This window comes from Perognathus longimembris, chromosome 3, assembly GCF_023159225.1.
Source record: "Perognathus longimembris pacificus isolate PPM17 chromosome 3, ASM2315922v1, whole genome shotgun sequence".
Classification (NCBI taxonomy): Eukaryota; Metazoa; Chordata; class Mammalia; order Rodentia; family Heteromyidae; genus Perognathus; species Perognathus longimembris.
This window is the reverse complement of record NC_063163.1, coordinates 80,769,153-80,789,650: the sequence shown is the minus strand read 5'-3', so window position 1 is coordinate 80,789,650 and position 20,498 is coordinate 80,769,153. Positions and strand designations below refer to the sequence as shown.

Below are 20,498 nucleotides of genomic sequence, written 5' to 3'. Positions count from 1 at the left end.
TCCCAGCATTGACAGAAAACAATAAAAATAAAGAAGAGCCAGGTGCAGTGGCTCACACCTGTCATCCTAAGTTACTCAGGAGGCTGAGATCTGAGGATCACAGTTCAAAGCCAACCTGGGGCAGAAAATTCCATGAGACTCTATCTCTAATAAAGTACTCAGAAAAAGCTAGAAGTGGCACTGTGGCTCAAAGTGTTAGAGTGCTAGCCTTGACTAAAAAGAAACCCAGGGACAGTGCCCAGGCCTTGAGTTCTAGTCCTAGGACTGGCCAAGAAAAGATTGAACATTGACAGGAAGGCAGCATCCGATCATTCTAAGTTTTGGGTCTCTCAGCAATGTATTTTCTCTTTGACACCCCCTGGTGCTATTGATAGAACCAGGGCCTGGACCACTGGGCTACCTCTTCATCCCTCAGATCATTTTTGAAAAGCGAATTGGTTTAGAGACATTATGCATATTCATAAATGTAGGCAAAGGAAATTCTGAAAAACTGGGGAAAGGAGAAAAATTTCTCCTAGGCAATGACTCAAGTCTGGCTGATGGAGGACAGATGTTCCTCTGGGTCTTAGCACTTGAGGACTCTTTCCCACACCAGGCTGAGGATCAGGTGGAGGAGGAGAAAGGCCTTCCTTTACTTGCTCACCTCATATGGTACTGGGGGATAGATGCCTTCTACTTGGCCTGGAATGTTCTAGAAGCACAGGTCTTCCTGAGGCATCTCTTTCCACACCCATGCCTTTAGCCGCAGTCACAATCGTGACTTTGTGGAGTGGGACTCGCAGATCCTGGTCTTGAACATGGAGGGAGGCGTGATCCAGAAGTGTCTTGCCTCCCCAAGGGGCACATGGTGCCCACAGCTGACGCAGGTGGTGCCACTCTGTGGGCTCAGTTTGCTGGGCACGGGGAAGACGCGGCGGCGGTGGCCTTCTTGGCTTTTTTCTTCTTTTTGGTCCCAAGTGCTGCCTGGCCCCCATTGACCTCACCTGATTCCTTTCCCTGCTTTTGGCCTCGGGCCCCAGTGGTGGGGGTGGTAGCTATGGCCAAGTCACTGTTGGCCACTGTGGTGGCTTTCTTTTTCAACTTCCTTTTTTTCTGCTTGGACTCCTCCTCCACCTTGCCAGGGCCGTGGATGGCGGACTCCTGGAGAATGTCCGAAGCGGACACAGCTGCCTCCTGGCACCGCCGCCACTCTTCGTCGCTCTCCTCGCTGCTGAATGGGGGAGGGAAAGGGGGGGCAGGCAGCCACAGTCAGGAGGGTCCAAGGCTGCCCCTCACTGTCCTCCCTCAGCCAAGCCCAGAGGAAAGCAGCGAGAACTCAGGCTGAACAGGGATGGCGGGCCTGAGCTCCGATGCTCTGTCCACCAGCCACATAACCTCATCGAGTGACATTTCTCTGGCCCTTGGTATATTGATCTGTAAAAGGGGAGTCTTAACATATATTACGAAAAGGAGGAGTCTAGCCTAAGATGGTGCTTGAAAAGCAGTGATCTACCCCTTCCTGCTGTGTTATGTATTCAGTGACCTCAGACCCCTGGGGTCTGGACCTGACTGGGGTCTGCCTGGCAATTCCAAGGGATTAAGCAAAATAGAAGAGAAGCAAAATGAAGGGGCTATGGGGAGAGGGTAGGCTCCTCACCTGGAGCTGGGGGGCCTCCGCTTTTGGGGTCGGGGAGAAGCTTCTTTCTCAGGGCCTCCAGGAACGGATGTGAAGAAAAGACGGAAGCCTAGGATTCACAGGGGCAGAGTCAGCCAGGCAGACTCACCCTTGCTCCCCAGGGCCTGGGGCCACCTGCAGCTGTCCCAAAGGAGCACTGCTTCAGGACGGAGGTCTGTGTTGAGGAGCTCTGCCAGACCCATGGTAGAAGCGGAAGGTGGCAAGTCCTCTGTGGACTCTGGAAGCCTGGGTTGAGCCTCTACCTAAGCCAGCCTCCAAGGAGGCTGAAGAGCTGGGCAGGGGCCTGAGTTGGATGGAGGAGGCTAGGAGTGTGGAGGCAGAAGGCTCTGTGGGTTTCAGCAGGTAAGCAGCTCTGGTTCTTAGGGCCTCAGTCCCCTGGACTGTGGATGGGGCAGCATCGGATTGGCATCTCTGGGCAGGGCTGGTCCAGAGGGATCTCGAGCCCCACATGTATAGTGGGTACTTCCCAAGTGCCAACTGTCACTAAGGGCGCAGCCACTCACCATCATCCTCTGAGGCCACTTTTGGCCCCTCAGCTTTCCTGGGCTCTGTCACCACTTCTGAGATGGTAATGGAGCTAAGGGGAGAGGACAGGGTGGACTCAACATGACATGCTGGGTAACAACGAAAATCAAACGTGATCTTATATTACAAAGATGTTTTAAAGTGGAGGGTGCTGGGCATAGATATGATCCTAAATCTAACCTTGGTTGAATGATCACTGCCAACAGCCCTCCTCCACCCAAACTGCAGTGTGTCATTTGTTTAAATGCTTTTTATTCTAGAAAGTACTGAACTGTGTTTGAGATACAGTGCAACAAAATGAATGAACTCTCAAACAATGCAGAGAATATGGTGAGGAGGAGTAGAAAGAGCCAGAAGTACGAAATGTGGAAGAGTACAAATCTTGCTCTGAGCTTCCTAGCAGCAAGTATGTAAAGGAAAATATGACCAGTTCAGAGAAGAGGTTCAGAGATCAGCCTTGAGAACAGAGATGTTTCTTTCCTTTTCTTTTGAAACAAGGACTTATTATTTAGCTTAGGTTGGCTTCAAACTTGTACATCCTCTTGCCTCAGACTCCTGAGTGCTACATTGAAAAAGTAGAGGTATCTTGGACCTGAGTTCGAGACACACACACACACCCCTTCATATATTGCCAGATATCCCTAGTAACTGGCACCAACCCCATGTCAGAACAGAGACTGGAACCTGGATGGCCTTGGCCCTCCTCCTCTCCACATTCTTTGGCAATCCCAGTTCATAAATGGAGGGAAGGCACTCAATGCATTAGTGTGCACACAGGAACATTGTTCTTTAGGGTACTGGAGCTTGCTAAGCAAGCACTTTACCACTTGAGGCACACCTCCAGTTCTTTTGTTTTCAGCTTATTTTTCAGATAGGGTCTCATTTTGCAGTTAGGCTAGTAATAAGGTGTGAATGTCTGTGTCTCTCTAAAGTTTCTACATTGAAATCTAATTTTCAAGGTGACAGGAGATACTAAGTCAGGGGTGGAGCTTTCATGAACAAGATATGTGATAATGACTCCCTGTCTCCTCTACCATGTGGGGGACATGGTGAGGTGTTGTCCAAGGAAGAGAAATTCAGTTTACAGGTGCCCTAATCCTGTGCTCCCCAGTCTTTAAAACACAGGGAAGACATTTCTTGTGTTTGTAAGCCCCAGAGGTCATGGTACTTTATTGTGGCAGGTAGTGGTCTTAGTTGGTGTTTTAAGAATGGTCGGGGGCGGGGGGGGGGGGGGCTGGGGATATGGCCTAGTGGCAAGAGTGTTTGCCTCGTATACATGAAACCCTGGGTTCAATTCCCCAGCACCACATATACAGAAAACGGCCAGAAGTGGCACTGTGGCTCAAGTGGCAAAGAGCTAGCCTTGAGCAAAAAGAAGCCAGGGACAGTGCTCAGGTCCTGAGTCCGAGGCCCAGGACTGGCAAAAAATAAAAAAATAAATAAAAAGAATGGTCTAGGGGTTGGGAATGTGACTTAGTGGTAGAGTGCTTGCCTAGTATGCATGAAGCCCTGGGCTCAATTCCTCAGCACCACATAAACAGAAAAAGCCAAAGGTTATGCTGTGGCTCAAGAGTCAGAGTGCTAGCCTTGAGGAAAAAAAAAAAAAAAAGAAGCAGAAGCAGCCAGGGATAGTGCTTAGGCTCTGAGTGCCAAGCCCCAGGACTGGGCCCCTCCCCCCCCTCAAAAAATAATAATAATTAGTCTACACCTTCATGCCTGATTGGCAGAGCCCTGGCAGGCTTTGAAAGGAAGATGAGAATTTGGGGCCACGTTCTTTCCATCTGAAGTCAAAATGCAAAAGAACAAATGAACCTTCCACCCCAGAGCACAGGTTGGCCTTCCTAAGCCAGCCCTTTCCCAGACTATTCTCAGCCTGTGCTGGCAGTGGCCAATAGAGAACAGGCCCCTGTGCCTGGCATATAGGCAGAATGATGGATTCTGTCTGTCCTTAATCCTCTTGTGGTGGGAACAAGCTTTTGCTTCTCAGGGTTTCCTCCTGTTCTCATGGTAGCAGGCTCAAGCAGGGTAAAGGCCATGAGGCTTAGTCATTGGATGGGACCTTTGTGATGTCATCCACTGTATGCACAGCAAGAAGTCACAGTAGATATATGCCAATCCCTGTTTAAGAGCAGAGAGGTGATCAGCTCACCTGTCCAGCAGGGCTCCCAGTTTCTTGGCTACATGGGCTCGGAACTCGGGGGTAGTCTGAAGCTCATTGCCGTCTTGCTCGTGCTCATCCACCTTGTGTCTACAACACACAAAAGCACCTTACTTCCTGTGGGCTCGGCAGCTGTCCCCCGTGAGGACAAGGACGATGATCAAGTCTTGTACCCTCTGACATCGCAGGCTCTCACCTAGCACTGGATACACACGGGGGTGGATATTTGCTGAATGAATATATGAAGCTTCTACCCAAAGCCCACAGTACCTGAGGCTTGGTCGAGAGGTTGGCAACTGGTTACCCGCAGCATCTGTGGGAGATGAAAACAGACGCATTTAGGGGATGTCGGGGTGGTGGATAAGAACAAAAGAGGTGTGAGTGTCAGGCAGTATTTTAAATGATTCCTGTGACTCAGTGGATCTCCCCAAGGCCCACTGGAGATTCAACCACCATCTCCATTTCACTGAAGAGGAAGAGTCAAGGAGATTTAAACTTGGCCAGAGTCTAATGGGTACTTGAAACAGCATTGGGATGAGAACCCAAGCCATCTGTTCCAAAGCCCTTAATCATCATGTAGAAGAGGTAAGTCTAAATTTAATGTTACTGAACTCTTTTTATTTTGGTGGTACTGGGGTTTTGAACTCACGGTCTCATGCATTTATGCTGTGCCCCCCAGCCCTTTTATTTTCATCGGTCGTGGGGCTTGAACTCAGGGCCTGGGCCCTGTCGCTGAGCTCTTCTGCTCAAGGCCTGGAGCTCTACCACTTTGAACCATAGAGCCACTTCCGTTGTGGTTTTTTTTTTTTTTTGTGGTTTATTGGAGATAGGAGTCTCATGGACTTTCCTGCCCAGGCTGGCTTTGAACTAGGATCCTCGGATCTCAGCCTCCTGAGTAGCTGGGATTACAGGTGTGAGCCACCGGGCCCAGCAAAAACCCATGTCCTTAGGGCAGCTTCGCCGAACCCAATTCCCTACCGGCTCTTGGTTTCTCTGCTCCCCGCGGGTGCTGCTCCAAGCCCCAGGCTGGCATCGCCGCCTCCCGGCACCGCGCCAACTCCTCTTCATCGCTGCTGCTGCTGCTCTCTGAATCGCTCATGGTGCCACTGGGCGCGGCCATTTTGGGCGGCCGCAAAGGATTGTGGAGGACGCTTCCGGGATGGCTCATCTCATGTGACCCAGTGAGCGCTGGTTGGTGTGGGAGCATTGTGGGAATTGTAGTTCTTACCCTGAGACCATGAGCTGTCTTGCAGCACACAAACGTGAGGGCAATAGGAAGCTATCCATTCAAAATTGCCGCTTTCTATGCGTCGATTGGCATAAACCCAATCACACGTTGTAATTTGATAATATACTTTGATAAAGATACTGTTTTTAAAAAATAAAGTCTCTACATTATAACATACAGTTTGTGTGTGAGTTTCAAAAGTTGAGGGGTTTTTGGTGGTTATTTTTGGGTGCAGATACTGGGACTTGAACTCAGGGACTCAGACTCTTGCCTGACTTTTTAACTCAAGGTTGGTGTTCTATCACTTGAGCCACTTCCACTTTTGGCTTTTTTCCCTGGTTACTGGAGCCTGATGGCTCACACCTAATCCTAGAATTCAGAAGGGTGATTTGTCAGGATTGAAATTTGAAGCAATATATTCACAATATAAGAATATCTCCAAGTAACTACCAAAAAAAGCTGGACATGGAGCTGTGGCTCAAGTGGTAGAGTGCTAGCCTTGAGCAAAAAATGCTCAGGGACAGCACCCATGTCCTGAGTTCAAGCTCCAGGACTGGCGTGTGTGTGTACACGCAGACACACATACTTTAGGATTTGTTTGCCTGGGCTGGCTTTGACCTGGGATCTTAATATCTCAGGCTAAAATTACAGGTGTGAACTACCAGTTCCTGGCTCAAAGGGAATTTTTAAACTGCACAAACCCCAATCACCCAGATTTGGCCTTTTTAAAATTTCAGTTGCCTTCCACCCTCAAATCTCCAGAGTTGAGCGGCTCCAAACTATTAAGCAAAAACCCATTAGAACAGCAGTAGTACTCATGGAAATGGACAAAAACCACCAAATGAGACAGAGGCTCTTTATTCAAACCCTGCAAGGAACCAGCCACCATCCCATATGTTTGACATAGAATCAGAGACTCTGTCTCCTGTCTAGAGACTCCTGTCTAGCCAGGAGGAAAAAGGGAAAGGCTTCTGGAGGGATTTGATGGAAGGAGGCCAACCAGAATCAGGTCTGCCTTGTGATAGGTTTGGGGAACTCATTTGTCTTCCTCTGATTGGCTCTAAATTGGAAGTGGTAGGATGGGGAATTAGAGAAGCTAGAAGTCACTGTCCAAGTCCTGACTTTCTTTCCTGTTGGTTCTTGGGAAGGCCAAGGTTTGATATCTCAGATAGTTGTTAAAGAAAGTTATAGACCAGAATTCTACTGGTACATAGGGTCTGGCCATGGTCCATTTGTCTGTTTAGTCTCACACCCCTCTGGTTCCCTACTGGCATGGCTGAGATAACTATTAATAAAGTCACTGAAGTGATAGGGCATTCCCAGCACAGAACTGGAAGGATAGAGGAAAGGATGAGGTCAGGATGACATGGCAAGGATGGCATAGGAACTTTCCAGAGGAAACTAGCTGCACGGGAATGGAACTTTCCCCTCCTTCTTGGAGAGGGTGAGGGTGACGCTGTCTTGGATGCCATAGCAGACAAAATCAAACCAGTCCTGCAGAACATGACCTCGGAATTCCAGCTGCTGTTGATCGCTGCTCAGCCCCAGTCGGTCTTCGATCTGTTGCTTCAGGCTCTGGATGGCATGGTAGGGGTGGACGGCGTAGGCATGGCTCTCACCATCTGGGTTCTTCACAAACACCTGAAACTCTGGGGAGAGCATGTCGAGCAGGTAGATGTGGGTGCTGCAGAAGATCCCATAAGAGGCCAAGGAGCAGTGACTGCTGAGTACCTGCCGCTCGCCGCCGGGCTCCTGGAAGGACAGGCGCTGTAGGCCTGAGTAGCCCCGGCTCCGGCGGATTCTCTCTTTAACTTTCTTGATGGAGTCATAAGGGTTCACCCAGAGGATCAAATCTGAGTGGCCCCACTGCTGCACTGTCACCTGGATGTCTGGTGCTGTCTGCAAAGGGGGGGAAGAGGAGAGAGACACACTAAGTTCACACGCTCTGGCACACACACGTTTCCTTTGCCTATGTCATCTCTGCAACAGCCACAGAAACTGCATCTGAGGATTTCAAAGCTTTCTGATGTTCTCAGACAAAGAGTCTTGGCAACGCTAGCCATGATGGTGCATGGCAACGCTAGCCATGATGGTGCATGCCGATAGTCCCAGCACTATGGAGGCTAAGGCAGGAGGAAGGGCGGTGTCTTTGAGGGCAGCCTGAGCTACATAGTGAATTCAAGGCCAGGATTACATTTGAAGGGGCTGCCTCCAAAAAAAAAAAAAAAAAAAAGACTAGCTGAGCACTGGAAGGAGGAGGCAGCAGGATAATGACTTCAAGACCAATGGAGGCAAGGGTAGCCACAAGATCCTGTCTCAAAGGACTCCAAAGGACTGGGGAATGTAACTCAAGCATTAGAACACTGGCTTCACATACACAAGGTCTTGGGTTCTGTCTTTGCATGATGTTTTATATTCTGGAAAAATCTAGAGACATACTTTTTACAGGCTTCATTTGGCTGGCGGGTCCACCACTTGCAATCTGTTCCTTATAAAGCCTCTTGCTTTAGCCTTGCAAAAGCCTTCTGCCTCTAAGGGTCAGGCTCTTGTTCCTGCACATAACTTGCTTATTCCCTGGCATGTCCTCTGAGCATCCATATCCTTTTCTTGCTTTCGGACTCACTTAGAGCCCAAGCTCCTATGAAGAATCTTGCTTGAGGACTTCAGAGGACATTTGTTCTGTTTCCTAAGCCACACAAGGACCTGGCTGTGAATCTAGCAAACTACTTTTTACCATTGTGACCTTGATTAATTGGCATAACCTCTTTGAGCCTCAGTCCCCTCATCTGTAACATGGCAAAAATAATAGTAGCTATAACGATAAAGATTATAACGATATTGATTATATCTGGCCTTTCTGCTTTGTAGAATTGCCCAGGAAAATCCCTTGAGACAGTACCTAGATGAGCACTTTTCTAGCTGTGAAGAGTGATGAGAATGGAATAGGTTATTATGGTCTTCACCTTGTGCCATAGCATGGACATTGCAAATATATTAGCTTTGTTCATTTTCTGGGGGTTTTGCCTGCTTTAAAAGCATCCAGGATAACTTTTCTAGCAGTTCTGTGCAACTCTGTTCAGTGGGCTTGCTTCCTAGTAGCATAGGGTGAGTTCCTTGAGCCTCCCCACTCTAGCTTCCAGCTCCAAGTCAGGGGTTGGTACTTGACAGTTAATGAAATTAGCAAGGCTGGGCATAGCTCATACAAAGAGTGATCAAGAATATGGAAATGACTTTCCAGTCGGTAATGGGAACAAAGAAAGTAAAAGAAGAATATAAAGTTAGGGAATCTGAAGTCTAGAGAGCCCAAGAGGGCTGCGGCTGGTGGCTCACGTCTCTTCACCCTAGCAACTTGGGAGGCTGAGATCTGAGGATTGCCATTGGAAGCCAGCCGGGACAGGCAAGTCCTTGAGAATCTTCTCTCCAATGAACCAGTAAAAAGCTGGAAGGAGAGCTGTGGCTCAAACTGTAGAGCACTGGTCTCAAATGAAGAAGCTATGGGACAGCACCCAGGCCCTGAGTTCAAACCCCAGTACTGACACAAAAATAAAACAGAGAGGGTGGAGAATGCGGCCTAGTGGCAAGAAAGCTTGCCTTGTATACATGAAGCCCTGGTTCGATTCCCCAGCACCACATATATACAAAACGGCCAGAAGTGGTGTTGTGGCTCAAGTGGCAGAGTGCTAGCCTCAAGCAAAAGGAAGCCAGGGATAGTGCTCAGGTCCTGAGTTCAAGGCCCAGGACTGGCAATAAAATAAAATAAAATAAAATAAAACAGAGAACTTAAGAATTTTCTCAAGGGGCTGGGAATATGGCCTAGTGGCAAGAGTGCTTGCCTCGTATACATGAAGCCTTGGGTTCGATTCCTCACACCACATATATAGAAAATGGCCAGAAGTGGTGGTGTGGCTCAAGTGGCAGAGTGCTAGCCTTGAGCAAAAAGAAGCCAGGGACAGTGCTTAGGCCCTGAGTCCAAGCTCCAGGACTGACCAAAAAAAAAAAAAATTTTTTTTTTCTCAAGCCCACAGAACTGATGGTGGTACAGCTGCAAGTCATCAGTACAGACGCAGAGGAGCTGACCCTACAAGCCCTTGACAGTCTGAGGAAGTGTCATTACCTTCACAGTCCAGCTGGAGACCGGGATCTCCCTGCTGTCATAGCAACAGTCCTGTTTCAGGCACTGGCTGGCCCTCTGAGCCACTATGTCCCATCGGTAGCCTTCTGCCACATTGTGAGTGGGGTCCGCTGGGTCCAGGATGATGGGTCTGTAACACAGGGAGAGAAGTGCCCAGGCTGGGAGGCCTGAGCCTGGAGGACGCCTCTCAGCCACCTTCTATGCAAGCCATTGAGCCCAGGGCTGGCAGTTCTGGGAGGCTCAGAACCATTGCTAAAGAGCTCATCCAATGAGATTTCCAAGAATTCTTGGGGTGGAGACGGGGAGGCCTCAAGAGGCCAATTGGAGCAGTAACACATGTGCAGTTGGGGAGGTGGCCTTTCAAGACTGGGTGGCTTTGGATAAGCATAACACCAACAACAACGATGAACTTTTTTTTGGGTCAGTTGTGGGGCTAGAACCCAGGGGAGTAACTTTGGGAACAAGGAAAAATCACAAAGCACCTAAAATCTGCCTTCCTTAGGATCTTGACAGGCTATAAACTTGAGACACCCTCCTTTGGAGATTTCAACATCAACTGCTATGGTAGTTTTACTGTATCCTTAATAAAGTTGATCCACGAAACACTAAACTAGGCTTCCCTGACTTCTATTCTCTCTCTATGTCTCTACCTCTCTTTCCATCCTCCCCCAAGGCATGGGTTGGGAAGGCACCTCTGTTTTTTGAGCTGTTTTCTGACACAATTGCCAATGATTGGATTCTGAAGTGAGTAGAATGTAGTCCAATGGATACAGATGAGTTCATATTCCTGGAGCAACTCCATCACTGTGGCCAGGCCTTCCTCCAACCGGAAATTGTTTTCCTCCTGTGTTCCTTCTTCCCAGGCATAGACCGTTAGTAGTTCAAGGGCATAAAGAGGGGGCAGATTGGCCCTGGGGCACTTGGCTTTCACATACTGTAGAAATAGATGGAGAAAGAGAGAAGAGACAGAGACATGAACAGAGACACAGACAGAGACAGAGAGATCCTAAGATTGTATGTAAAGATGGCACTGGGCCAGAAGCTGGAACATCCAAATTCCTTCTGGATCTTTTAGTAGTTTACTGGAGATAATAGGCTCACAGACTTTCCTGTCAGGGGTGGCTTTGAACTGTGTTCCTCAGATCTCAGTCTCCTGAGTAGCTAGGATTATATGTGTGAGCCACCAGCTGTGGCTGAGCCTGGGTTTTATGGGCCACTAAGGTCTCTACTGGTGACATCAATCTTCTGTGACTGTCATTTTAGGATTTGACAACTATCTAGCTGTCTCTGCTAGGAGCCAATGACAGTTTAGTCCTGGAGTATGGGAATAGATGAGAATTTGATTAGAGTTTTTTTTTGTTTTGTTTTTTTTTTGGTCCTTTTCTCTTTTCCCCTGTTTGCCTTGGAAATTCTGATATCTCCCTCCCCAGAAGCCTCATTACTGTTGTCTTCTGTGCTATTATGAACTTAACTCATTCATTCAGAAATGTGTGTGTGCATGTACGTGTGTGTGCATGTACATGAAATTGGAAAAAAACCAAAACAATGGTGGGTCAAAAAATCTAGACACAGAATAAATACTGTATGATCACACATGCGATATGGCACCTAGAATAGGCATATTCATGGATACAGGTGATTTCCAGGGTCAGGAAGGGATCAGGTAATGGAGAGTTACTCTTTAATGGGTATAGGGTTTTGCATGGGAGAATGAGAAACTTCTGGAAATAGTGTTGATGGTGAGCATGTTTTATATGTACTTAATGTCATTTAATTACACACTTAAAATACTTTAAAAAAAAACCCACAAACCAACCAAAAACCCTTCATCTGGATATTTTGAAATCTACTTGAGTCTGTGCAGGTGCCATATGTGAAAGTAAAAAAAAAGTTACTATGAACTTATTCACTCAGTAATGACCATGATATGTAGGAACTCAGCCATTCAGAGGAACAACTGTGGGTGGAGTGAAAGGAATCTAGTCCTGAACTTGCTGTGATTAATGCTCAGAGTGTAGAGTGAAGCTGATATGATCAGATTCAAGATAGTAGCAGGAACATGACATGTACAGCAGTACAGTAGTACCGAACTTCTCTCCCATTTCTTTTTTTCTTCTCCTTTCTCCTCCTCCTGTTCTCTCCATTTTAAAAGTTTGGATGTTCAAAAGACAGGCATTCTAGTGCTTCACTCCCTCTTTCTCCCATTTCCACCCCCTCTTTTTTTTTTTTTTGGCCAGTCCTGGGCCTTGGACTCAGGGCCTGAGCACTGTCCCTGGCTTCCTTTTGCTCAAGGCTAGCACTCTGCCACTTGAGCCACAGCGCCACTTCTGGCCGTTTTCTGTATATGTGGTGCTGGGGAATCGAACCCAGGGCCTCATGTATACGAGGCAGGCTCTCTTGCCACTAGGCCATATCCCCAGCCCCCTCTTTTTTTTTTTTTTTTTTTTTTTGGCCAGTCCTGGGCCTTGGACTCAGGGCCTGAGCACTGTCCCTGGCTTCTTTTTGCTCAAGGCTAGCACTTTGCCACTTGAGCCACAGCACCACTTCTGGCCGTTTTCTGTATATGTGGTGCTGGGGAATCGAACCCAGGGCCTCATGTATACGAGGCAAGCTCTCTTGCCACTAGGCCATATCCCCAGCTCCCCTCCTTTTTTTAATAGGGAAAATTTCTTAATATAAATCCATGTCTAGATACAGGGACAAGAAAAAAAAATCTGGTCTTAACTTCAATGGTAGAGCAAGAGGTCATAGTTGACACTTAAAACTTCCTCTATGCCTTCTTCCCTTTGGATGATACTGGGATTTGAATTCAATATAACCTCACTTTTGCTAGATAGTCACTTTACCACCTGAGCCAGGCCCTCACCCTTATTGCTTTGCCAGTTGTGGGACTTGAACTCAGGCTTGGGTGCTATCCCTGAGCTCTTTTGTTTAAGGCTAGCACTCTACCACTTTGAGCCACAGTGCCACTGGTGGTTAATTGGAAATAAGAGTCTCACAGACATTCCTACTCAAGCTGGCTTGGAACTGTGATCCTCCTATCTCAGCATCTTGAGTAGCTAAGATTACAGGCGTGAGCCACAAGGATCCAGATTTTTTTGCTTTTGTTTTGTTTTGTTTTTTTTGCCAGTCCTGGGGCTTGAACACAGGGCTTGAGCACTGTCCCTGGCTTCTTTTTGCTCAAGGCTAGCACTCTGCCACTTGAGCCACAGCGCCACTTCTGGCTTTTTCTATATATGTGGTGCTGAGGAATCGAACCCAAGGCACTTTACCAGTAGGCCATATCCCCAGCCCCATAGATTATTTTACTTTTTTAGTTAGAAATTTTCCTACCTGTGCTGCTCTAGTAGTGATTACAGGTGGGAATCACCATACCCAGCTTGTTTGCTGAGCTGGGGGGGGGGGGTCTTAGTAACTTTTTGCCTGGGTTGGTTTTGAACTGTGATTCTCCCACTCTCTACTTCCTAAGTAGCTGGGATTTACAGGTGTGGAGCCACCATACTTGGCTTCATTTCCCACGATGCAGTTTCCTAGAATGAAATCTAACTCTGCCTCTCCTTCTCTCCCTCCTCCATGTCACCTTTCTGCCCCCATTCCTGGCAGTTCCCTTACCTGATAATACCAATGTTTCACTAGGCGCAGTAGGGATTTCAGCTTTGTTGGTCGATGTTTCATGAAGTTTCTCTGCAGCTCACCAAAGGAGGGGGAGAAATTTCCAGGGTACCCACAGGCCTTGATCAGACTCACGTAGACTTCAGTGGGTGGCTGCAAATGGAGATCTGAAGGCCCTGAAGAGAGGGAGCAAAGATGGACACTGAGGATTTAGGAAGCCTAGCAGGGGGCTGGGAGGAGGGAATAAGTGGTCATTGGAAGAGAGCCCACTTATTCATTGGGGGTGACCTCTTCAGGGAAACTTGAGACCTCACATCCTTAGACACCAAGGCTTTGCCTTGCTTGTGAGACTACTTATACTAGAAAGCCAGCTTTGGCCTTTAAATTGCTCAGGCCATTCTAGGACTTGTTGTCTTCCTGGGACACCCCCATTCCCCACCCCCACAAATATGTCTGGTTTTCCACATCTGTTTTAGATCTTTTTCTAGGAGATGAATTAGATTCTTCCAATATTCATAGGAATGAAAGAGGCAGGCCAACGGGACACATGATTTTTCTGCTTTCTAGGACAGAGAATACTGTTTCTTGCATATTCCTCACTGAACAACTTGAGGCAGTCCTACAGTGAATAAGGAGCTGGCACCTGAAATAAAACCTATTATGGTTTGGCTCTTAAATATCTCCCAAAGTCCATGTGATAATAGCTTGTTCCCGGCCTATGGGGAGGTAGTGGTACCTTTAAGAAGTGGGGCCTAGTGGAAGGAAGTTAGGTGATTTGAAAAAGGCCTTTCCTTGAAGGGGCTTACAGAGACACTGGTTTCTTTCCTGGAGGGTGAACAGCCTCTTCTCCCATGTGCTTACATCATGATGTTCTATACTTCTGTTTTTTTGTTTTTTTTTGTGTTTTTTTTTTTGCCAGTCCTGGGCCTTGGACTCAGGGCCTGAGCACTTTCCCTGGCTTCTTTTTGCTCAAAGCTAGCACTCTGCCACTTGAGCCACAGCGCCACTTCTGGCCGTTTTCTATATATGTAGTGCTGGGGAATTGAACCCAGGGCTTCATGTTTACGAGGTGAGCACTCTTGCCACTAGGCCATATTCCCAGCCTGATGTTCTATACTTCTTTTTTTTTTTTTTTGGCCAGTCCTGGGCCTTGGACTCAGGGCCTGAGCACTGTCCCTGGCTTCTTCCCGCTCAAGGCTAGCACTCTGCCACTTGAGCCACAGCGCCGCTTCTGGCCGTTTTCTGTATATGTGGTGCTGGGGAATCGAACCTAGGGCCTCGTGTATCTGAGGCAGGCACTCTTGCCACTAGGCTATATCCCCAGCCCTGATGTTCTATACTTCTAAAGGGTGATGTAGCCATAGACCGAAATGACTGGAAACACGAGCTTTCAGCTCTGTAAGTTGATTATCTCAGGTATTTTTTGTCACAGTGATGGAAAGCTGACTAACATAAAAACCTCTATCACCTGGGCTTGTCACAGAGACTGCTTAACTCAAATACCTAGGCCTCTCTGCCTAAGCTTGAACAAAATTGGTCCAGAAAGCAACTCTCAGCTGTAATGACCAGTGGGAAGTTGGTGGATAAAATATAGCACTTGGAGATTTATGATTGTAGCCTTTCCCCAAAAATACCCTTCCTACACAGTTCCTTCCTGAGTCTTCTTTTGGCAATTGTCTAGGACACCCCATTTTTTTGTGTGTGCTGGTACTGGGGTTTGAACTCAGGGTCTCACACTCTCATTTGGCCTTTGTGCTCCAGGTTGGTGCTCTACCACTTGAGCCATGCCTCCACGTTTGGCTTTTGTGTTGGGTAATTGGAGATAAGAGCCTCAGACTTTTCCCACTCAGGCTGGCTTCAAGCCTTGATCTTCAGATCTCAGCCTCCTGAGTCGTAAGGATTACAGGCGTGAGCCCCTGACTAGGACTCCAGTCTCACCCCCACTTCCAAGTTTGTTTTTTTTTTTTGCCAGTCCTGGGCCTTGGACTCAGGGCCTGAGCACTGTCCCTGGCTTCTTCCCGCTCAAGGCTAGCACTCTGCCACTTGAGCCACAGCGCCACTTCTGGCCGTTTTCTGTATATGTGGTGCTGGGGAATCGAACCTAGGGCCTCGTGTATCCGAGGCAGGCACTCTTGCCACTAGGCTATATCCCCAGCCCCCCCACTTCCAAGTTTTGACCACCATTTGCACTGACCACCATGTTAATCTGGGTGTTTCTTTGATCCGTGTCAGCCCATGAGTGTGAGTTCTGCCTGAATGGCAGCTGCTCAGCCCCAGCATAGAACTTGGATACAATGAAGGAATGCAGGTGTTTACATGACAAGTAAAGGGGGTCTCAAGTCTCCCATGGAGGGCAGAGATGTGAGTGGCAAGCTTCTCTTCCCCTTACCCAGAGCCCTGAAGGCAGGCATGATGGTGACATTGATGGGCTCCAAGATGAGCACCACAGCGCTGGGGACTTCTTCCATCCTCACGTCTCTGAGCCCGAGGTCCAGCAGGTCCTCAGAATACCATGCGTTCCTCCACATGAGTTTGACGGCTTGGTGGATTTTGGCCATTTCATGGAAGCTATGGAAACAGCTCAGGAACACCACCAGCTCCACATCTGTTTCATTTCTGAGTACTGTGCCATTCCCGAAGGAGCCCACCTGCCAAAGACAGAGCTTAGTCACTCTCAGGTCCTCTGCGTGCCAGGGCAACCTCAGCACTGCCCAGGAGAGCCAATTTGTGCACACCGCCCTCCTGAGGAAAGGGTGTGTATTGCAACAACCTTCACTTAACAGGCAGAAAAAAAAAGGGGTGCCTAGAGGATGGAGTTGCTGTTTTCTGCCTGACTCTGCAGCTTTTACCCCAGGCTGGTTGGAAACTTGTGATCTTCCTGAATCAGGTTTGTGAGTGCTGAGATTACAGGTATGCATTACCATGCCAGGCTTCAGGCTTCCTGTCTACCCAACTGCATGCCTTGCAAGAACTGTCTTGTTCCCTGCAGAGAAATGCCTACTTAGGAGGAATACTGGTAGAGTATGCCTAGTCTGAAAATCCAAAATGCTCTAGAATCTGAAACCATTGGAGTGCTGGCATGATACCGATAGAAAACTCCACACCTGACCTCATGGGATCACCATCAGAACACTAAAAATAATGTACCAACTTATGTGGATAAAGTATGGAGCAGAAATGAATCAGGTGCTGGTGGCTCACGCCTGTAATCCTAGCTACTCAGGAGGCTGAGATCTGAGATCATGGTTTGAAGCAGGCTTGGGCAAGAAAGTCCATGAGACTCTTTATCTCGTTAACCATCAAAAAGCCGGAAGTGGAGCTATGTCTCAAGTGGTAAAGCACTAGCCATGATCAAAAAAGTCAAAGAAAGAGTGTTAGGCTCACAGTTTAAGCCTCAGTACTGGCACAAAAACCAAACCAAACCAACAACAACAAAATATGACTTGTTCCTATCCCTAAGATACCTTATTACAGCTAGGTGCTGGTGGTTCACACCTGTAATCCTAGCTACTCAGGAGGCTGAGGTCTGAGCCAGCCCAGGCAGAAAAGCTCCCATGAGACTCTTATCTCTAATTAGCCACTAAAAAACCAGAAGTGGCACTGTGCCTCAAAGTGGTCCAATGCTATCCCTGAGCAAAAAGAGCTCAGGGACACTGCCCAGGCCCTGAGATCAACTCCCATGACCAACCACCACCAACAAAAAAACTTATGTATGTATAAACATCACAAAATCTCAAGCTTGAACCACTCTGGTTCTAAACATTTCTGATAAGGAACACTTTGCCTACAGATATAGTGACATCATAGTGTTTGAGGATTCATGGGGTCTGAGTAATTTGGTCACATTAGAAAGCAGAGAGTAGGGGCTAGGAATATGGCCTAGTGGCAAGAGTGCTTACCTCGCATACATGAAGCCCTGGGTTCGATTCCTAAGCACCACATATATAGAAAAGGCCAGAGAAGGCACTGTGGTTCAAATGGCAGAGTGCTAGCCTTGGACACAAAGAAGCCAGGACAGTGCTCAGGCCCTGAGTCCAAGGCCCAGGACTGGCCCAAAAAATAATAATAATAATAATAATAAATAAAAATAAAGAAAGCAGAGTGGCTAGGAATCATGGGCTGCAGAATGGCTTATCTGACTTTGACCTTGATGTTTTTTGTTTCTTTTTTCCTTGCTGGGGATAGAGTCCCAGGTTTACAAACTTGTTCAGCAAATGATCTTAGATTCTCGAGCATATTGGACAAATGCTCTATGATGTAGCTATAGGCCCAACCTTGACCTTTACTCTTGGTTCTGTTTTTTTTTTTAAGCCATGTGATCCCTCAGAGCCCTAAATATATAAAATGAAAGTAATGATGGGCACTGAGTCATGGGCTCACTAGGAAGATTAGATAAAATACTGTATGCCAAGGGATGGGTATGGAACTGGCCCACAAGAAGTGAGCAATTTATGTGTTGTCATCTTTTAAAAAAATCAGATAAATACTTTGGCTGTCTGGCTTCAGTTTCTCCATCAGTAACAGCAGGAGATTGAGCTGGATGATTTTGAAGGGACCTTTTGATTGTTCAGGGATTCTAGACTTGCTCTCCAGGCCCTGCTGTTCCTGGTATACAGGGCCTGTCCCACCTCTTTCTTACCCAGAGTATGGAGGCAAAATGCTGGGGGGAAATCAGTTTCTAGGTGGTGGCTGACAGTGGAGGTTCAAAACCAGCTCGAGTAAACACACACACACACACACACACACACACACACACACACACACACGAAAAGGAAAGGAAGGAAGAAAAGAAAGAAGGATAGGTTGAGACTATCCAATTCTCCAGGGCCTTTGACTTTGAGCCCTGACTCTCTTGAGTTTTGCACTTAATTAAGTGACGTGGGGCAGCTGGACAGGCCCTGGAGACAAATCTCAGTGGCAGAGTCTAGATCGCGATGACAGAGTTAACATTCAAATTCCAGCTCCAACACTAGCTATATGAGCCTGGGAAAATCACCTCACCTACAGTAGCCTTCATTTATACAAATACTTTTTATGATCAAGAAGAAAAGAAAAGGGCTGGGGATATAGCCTAGTGGCAAGAGTGCCTGCTTCGGGTACACGAGGCCCTGGGTTCGATTCCCCAGCACCACATATACAGAAAACGGCCAGAAGCGGCGCTGTGGCTCAAGTGGCAGAGTGCTAGCCTTGAGCGGGAAGAAGCCAGGGACAGTGCTCAGGCCCTGAGTCCAAGGCCCAGGACTGGCCAAAAAAAAAAAAAAAAAAAAAAAAAAAAAGAAGAAAAGAAAATGCAAAGAGCATTTATACATCTGAATGATCCATTAGAATCAGCCAGTCATATCCAACAGCTCCACACTTGTTACATTTGCAACATTTAAATTGCTCAAAGAAAAATTTTAGACATCCAGGAACTTTGTTCTGAAATATTTGAGTGCCAGTGTCCATTCTCTCTTATTCCCCCAAGAGTAGTTATACCTAACAAAATCAGCTCCCTCGCTTTATCCAGATCATGTGGCAATTTTCCAAACAGGCTCACACCTCTAATCCTAGCTACTTAGGAGGCTGAGATCTGAGGATCGTGGTTCAAAGCCAGCCCAGGCAGGAAAGTCTGTGAGACTCTTATTTCTTTCTTTTTTTTTTTTTTGGCCAGTCCTGGGCCTTAGACTCAGGGCCTGAGTACTGTCCCTGGCTTCCTTTTGCTCAAGGCTAGCACTCTGCCACTTGAGCCACAGCGCCACTTCTGGCCATTTTCTGTATATGTGGTGCTTGGGAATCGAACCCAGGGCCTCATGTATACGGGGCAAGCTCTCTTGCCACTAGGCCATATCCCCAGCCCCGAGACTCTTATTTCTAATTAATCACTATAAAGCCAGAAGTGGAGCTGTGGCTCAAGAGATAGAGTGCTAGCCTTGAGTGAAAAAACTAAGCGTCAGTACCCAGGCCCTGAATTCAAGCTCCAGTATGGGAAAAATCATCACAACAAAAATTTGTCCCCCGGGGGCTGGGAATATGGCCTAGAGGTAAAGTGCTCATCTTGTATACATGAAGCTCTGGGTTTGATTCCTCAGTACCACATATATAGAAAAAACCGGAAGTGGTGCTGTGGCTCAAGTGGCAGAGTGCTAGTCTTGAGCAAAAAGAAGCCAGGAACAGTGCTCAAGCCCTGAGTCCAAGCCCAGGACTGGCAAAAAAAAAAAAAAAAGTTTAAAGGCTTTGCTTAGAAACTATGGGAAGAGAAATTTGTATTAGGTTAAAAAAAAGAAGGCAAGTTGCTATTCTGTTCGGTCCTTGTAGTGGAGTGAGCACCAAAAGAAGCCAGGGACCGTACTCAGGCCCTGAGTTCAAGCCCCAGGAGTGGCAAAAAAAAAAAAAAACCCAAACAAAAAATTTGTCCCCAAATCGTATTTTATAAATAGCACACCAGGGCCCAATGAAAGACCTTGGATTGCATTTGATCATTAGGAATTTGCCAGTGTTTCTATTTGACTCCTCTGGAACTTGGGTAAAAGAACTAGAGGAAACTTCAAAGAGAGAACAGAATAGTAAGGGCTTAGGCTATCATAACCCAAATTGCAATCTATTATTATTGGCCTTTTTTTTGTTCAAGACACCAGAAAAGTGAGGTGTAGATGGCTAGCTGGACTGTCCCAAGATGTCCATAGTACGTACTAGGGATAAGGAAGCAGGTGTTTCCAGCATTCCTTGCCTGGCTGGGGATGGAGAAGCCAGATCTCACCTTGACCACCTTGAGCACCTGGACCTTCTGGCCCAGGCTCTGATCTCCCTGGAAACATTGCTTCAAGAACTGCTCCACAGTCCGAACAGCCTCCAGCACCTCTTCCTTCCACTCCCGTCTGGGCTGCAAGCACTGAGTTACGAAGGAGTCCAGCCTGGAGGCTGGGATGCTGTAGAGGTCCTGGGCCAGAGCCATCTCTGTGAAGTGTACCACTGCTGGACAGTCATATATAGCTACAGACTCCCCAGTCTCTCAGCACACACCTCCTTTCTTAAGGGGGCTCTTTTCCAGCTGGCTTTCAGCTCCTGCTGGGATAAAGGAGCCGTATGAACAGGGATCCAGGGGCCTGGGTTGTTTGACTGGGCTCCTATTATTGAAGACCTTTTACTATGTCAGGCATACTCAGGGACATGGGGCTGAGGGTGGCAGGTT

At 47.5% G+C, this 20,498-nt stretch overlaps 2 protein-coding genes across 6 annotated transcripts; both read right to left on the bottom strand.

Moving 5' to 3' along the window:
• Nucleotides 1-217: 217 nt before the first annotated feature.
• On the bottom strand, nucleotides 218-5,614 carry C3H12orf43 (chromosome 3 C12orf43 homolog). Of its 2 annotated transcripts, none has more exons than XM_048342826.1 (6): nucleotides 5,337-5,614; nucleotides 4,629-4,671; nucleotides 4,350-4,448; nucleotides 2,179-2,252; nucleotides 1,637-1,724; nucleotides 218-1,207 (listed from the first exon to the last, which is right to left on the bottom strand). In XM_048342826.1, the coding sequence occupies exons 1-6, from the start codon at nucleotides 5,563-5,565 to the stop codon at nucleotides 886-888; spliced, it is 855 nt and encodes a 284-aa protein (XP_048198783.1). In that variant the 5' UTR covers nucleotides 5,566-5,614; the 3' UTR covers nucleotides 218-885. The 2 variants fall into 2 exon arrangements, with proteins under 2 accessions (XP_048198783.1, XP_048198782.1); XM_048342825.1 differs by having other exon boundaries at nucleotides 218-1,210; nucleotides 5,337-5,611.
• Nucleotides 5,615-6,426: 812 nt separating this feature from the next.
• On the bottom strand, nucleotides 6,427-20,271 carry Oasl (2'-5'-oligoadenylate synthetase like). Of its 4 annotated transcripts, none has more exons than XM_048342820.1 (6): nucleotides 20,067-20,271; nucleotides 15,720-15,978; nucleotides 13,331-13,506; nucleotides 10,411-10,652; nucleotides 9,701-9,848; nucleotides 6,427-7,485 (listed from the first exon to the last, which is right to left on the bottom strand). In XM_048342820.1, the coding sequence occupies exons 1-6, from the start codon at nucleotides 20,259-20,261 to the stop codon at nucleotides 6,988-6,990; spliced, it is 1,518 nt and encodes a 505-aa protein (XP_048198777.1). In that variant the 5' UTR covers nucleotides 20,262-20,271; the 3' UTR covers nucleotides 6,427-6,987. The 4 variants fall into 4 exon arrangements, with proteins under 4 accessions (XP_048198777.1, XP_048198778.1, XP_048198779.1 ...); XM_048342822.1 differs by lacking the exon at nucleotides 6,427-7,485 and adding an exon at nucleotides 7,830-8,003; XM_048342821.1 differs by lacking the exon at nucleotides 15,720-15,978 and having other exon boundaries at nucleotides 20,067-20,251.
• Between the last annotated feature and the right edge of the window lie 227 nt (nucleotides 20,272-20,498).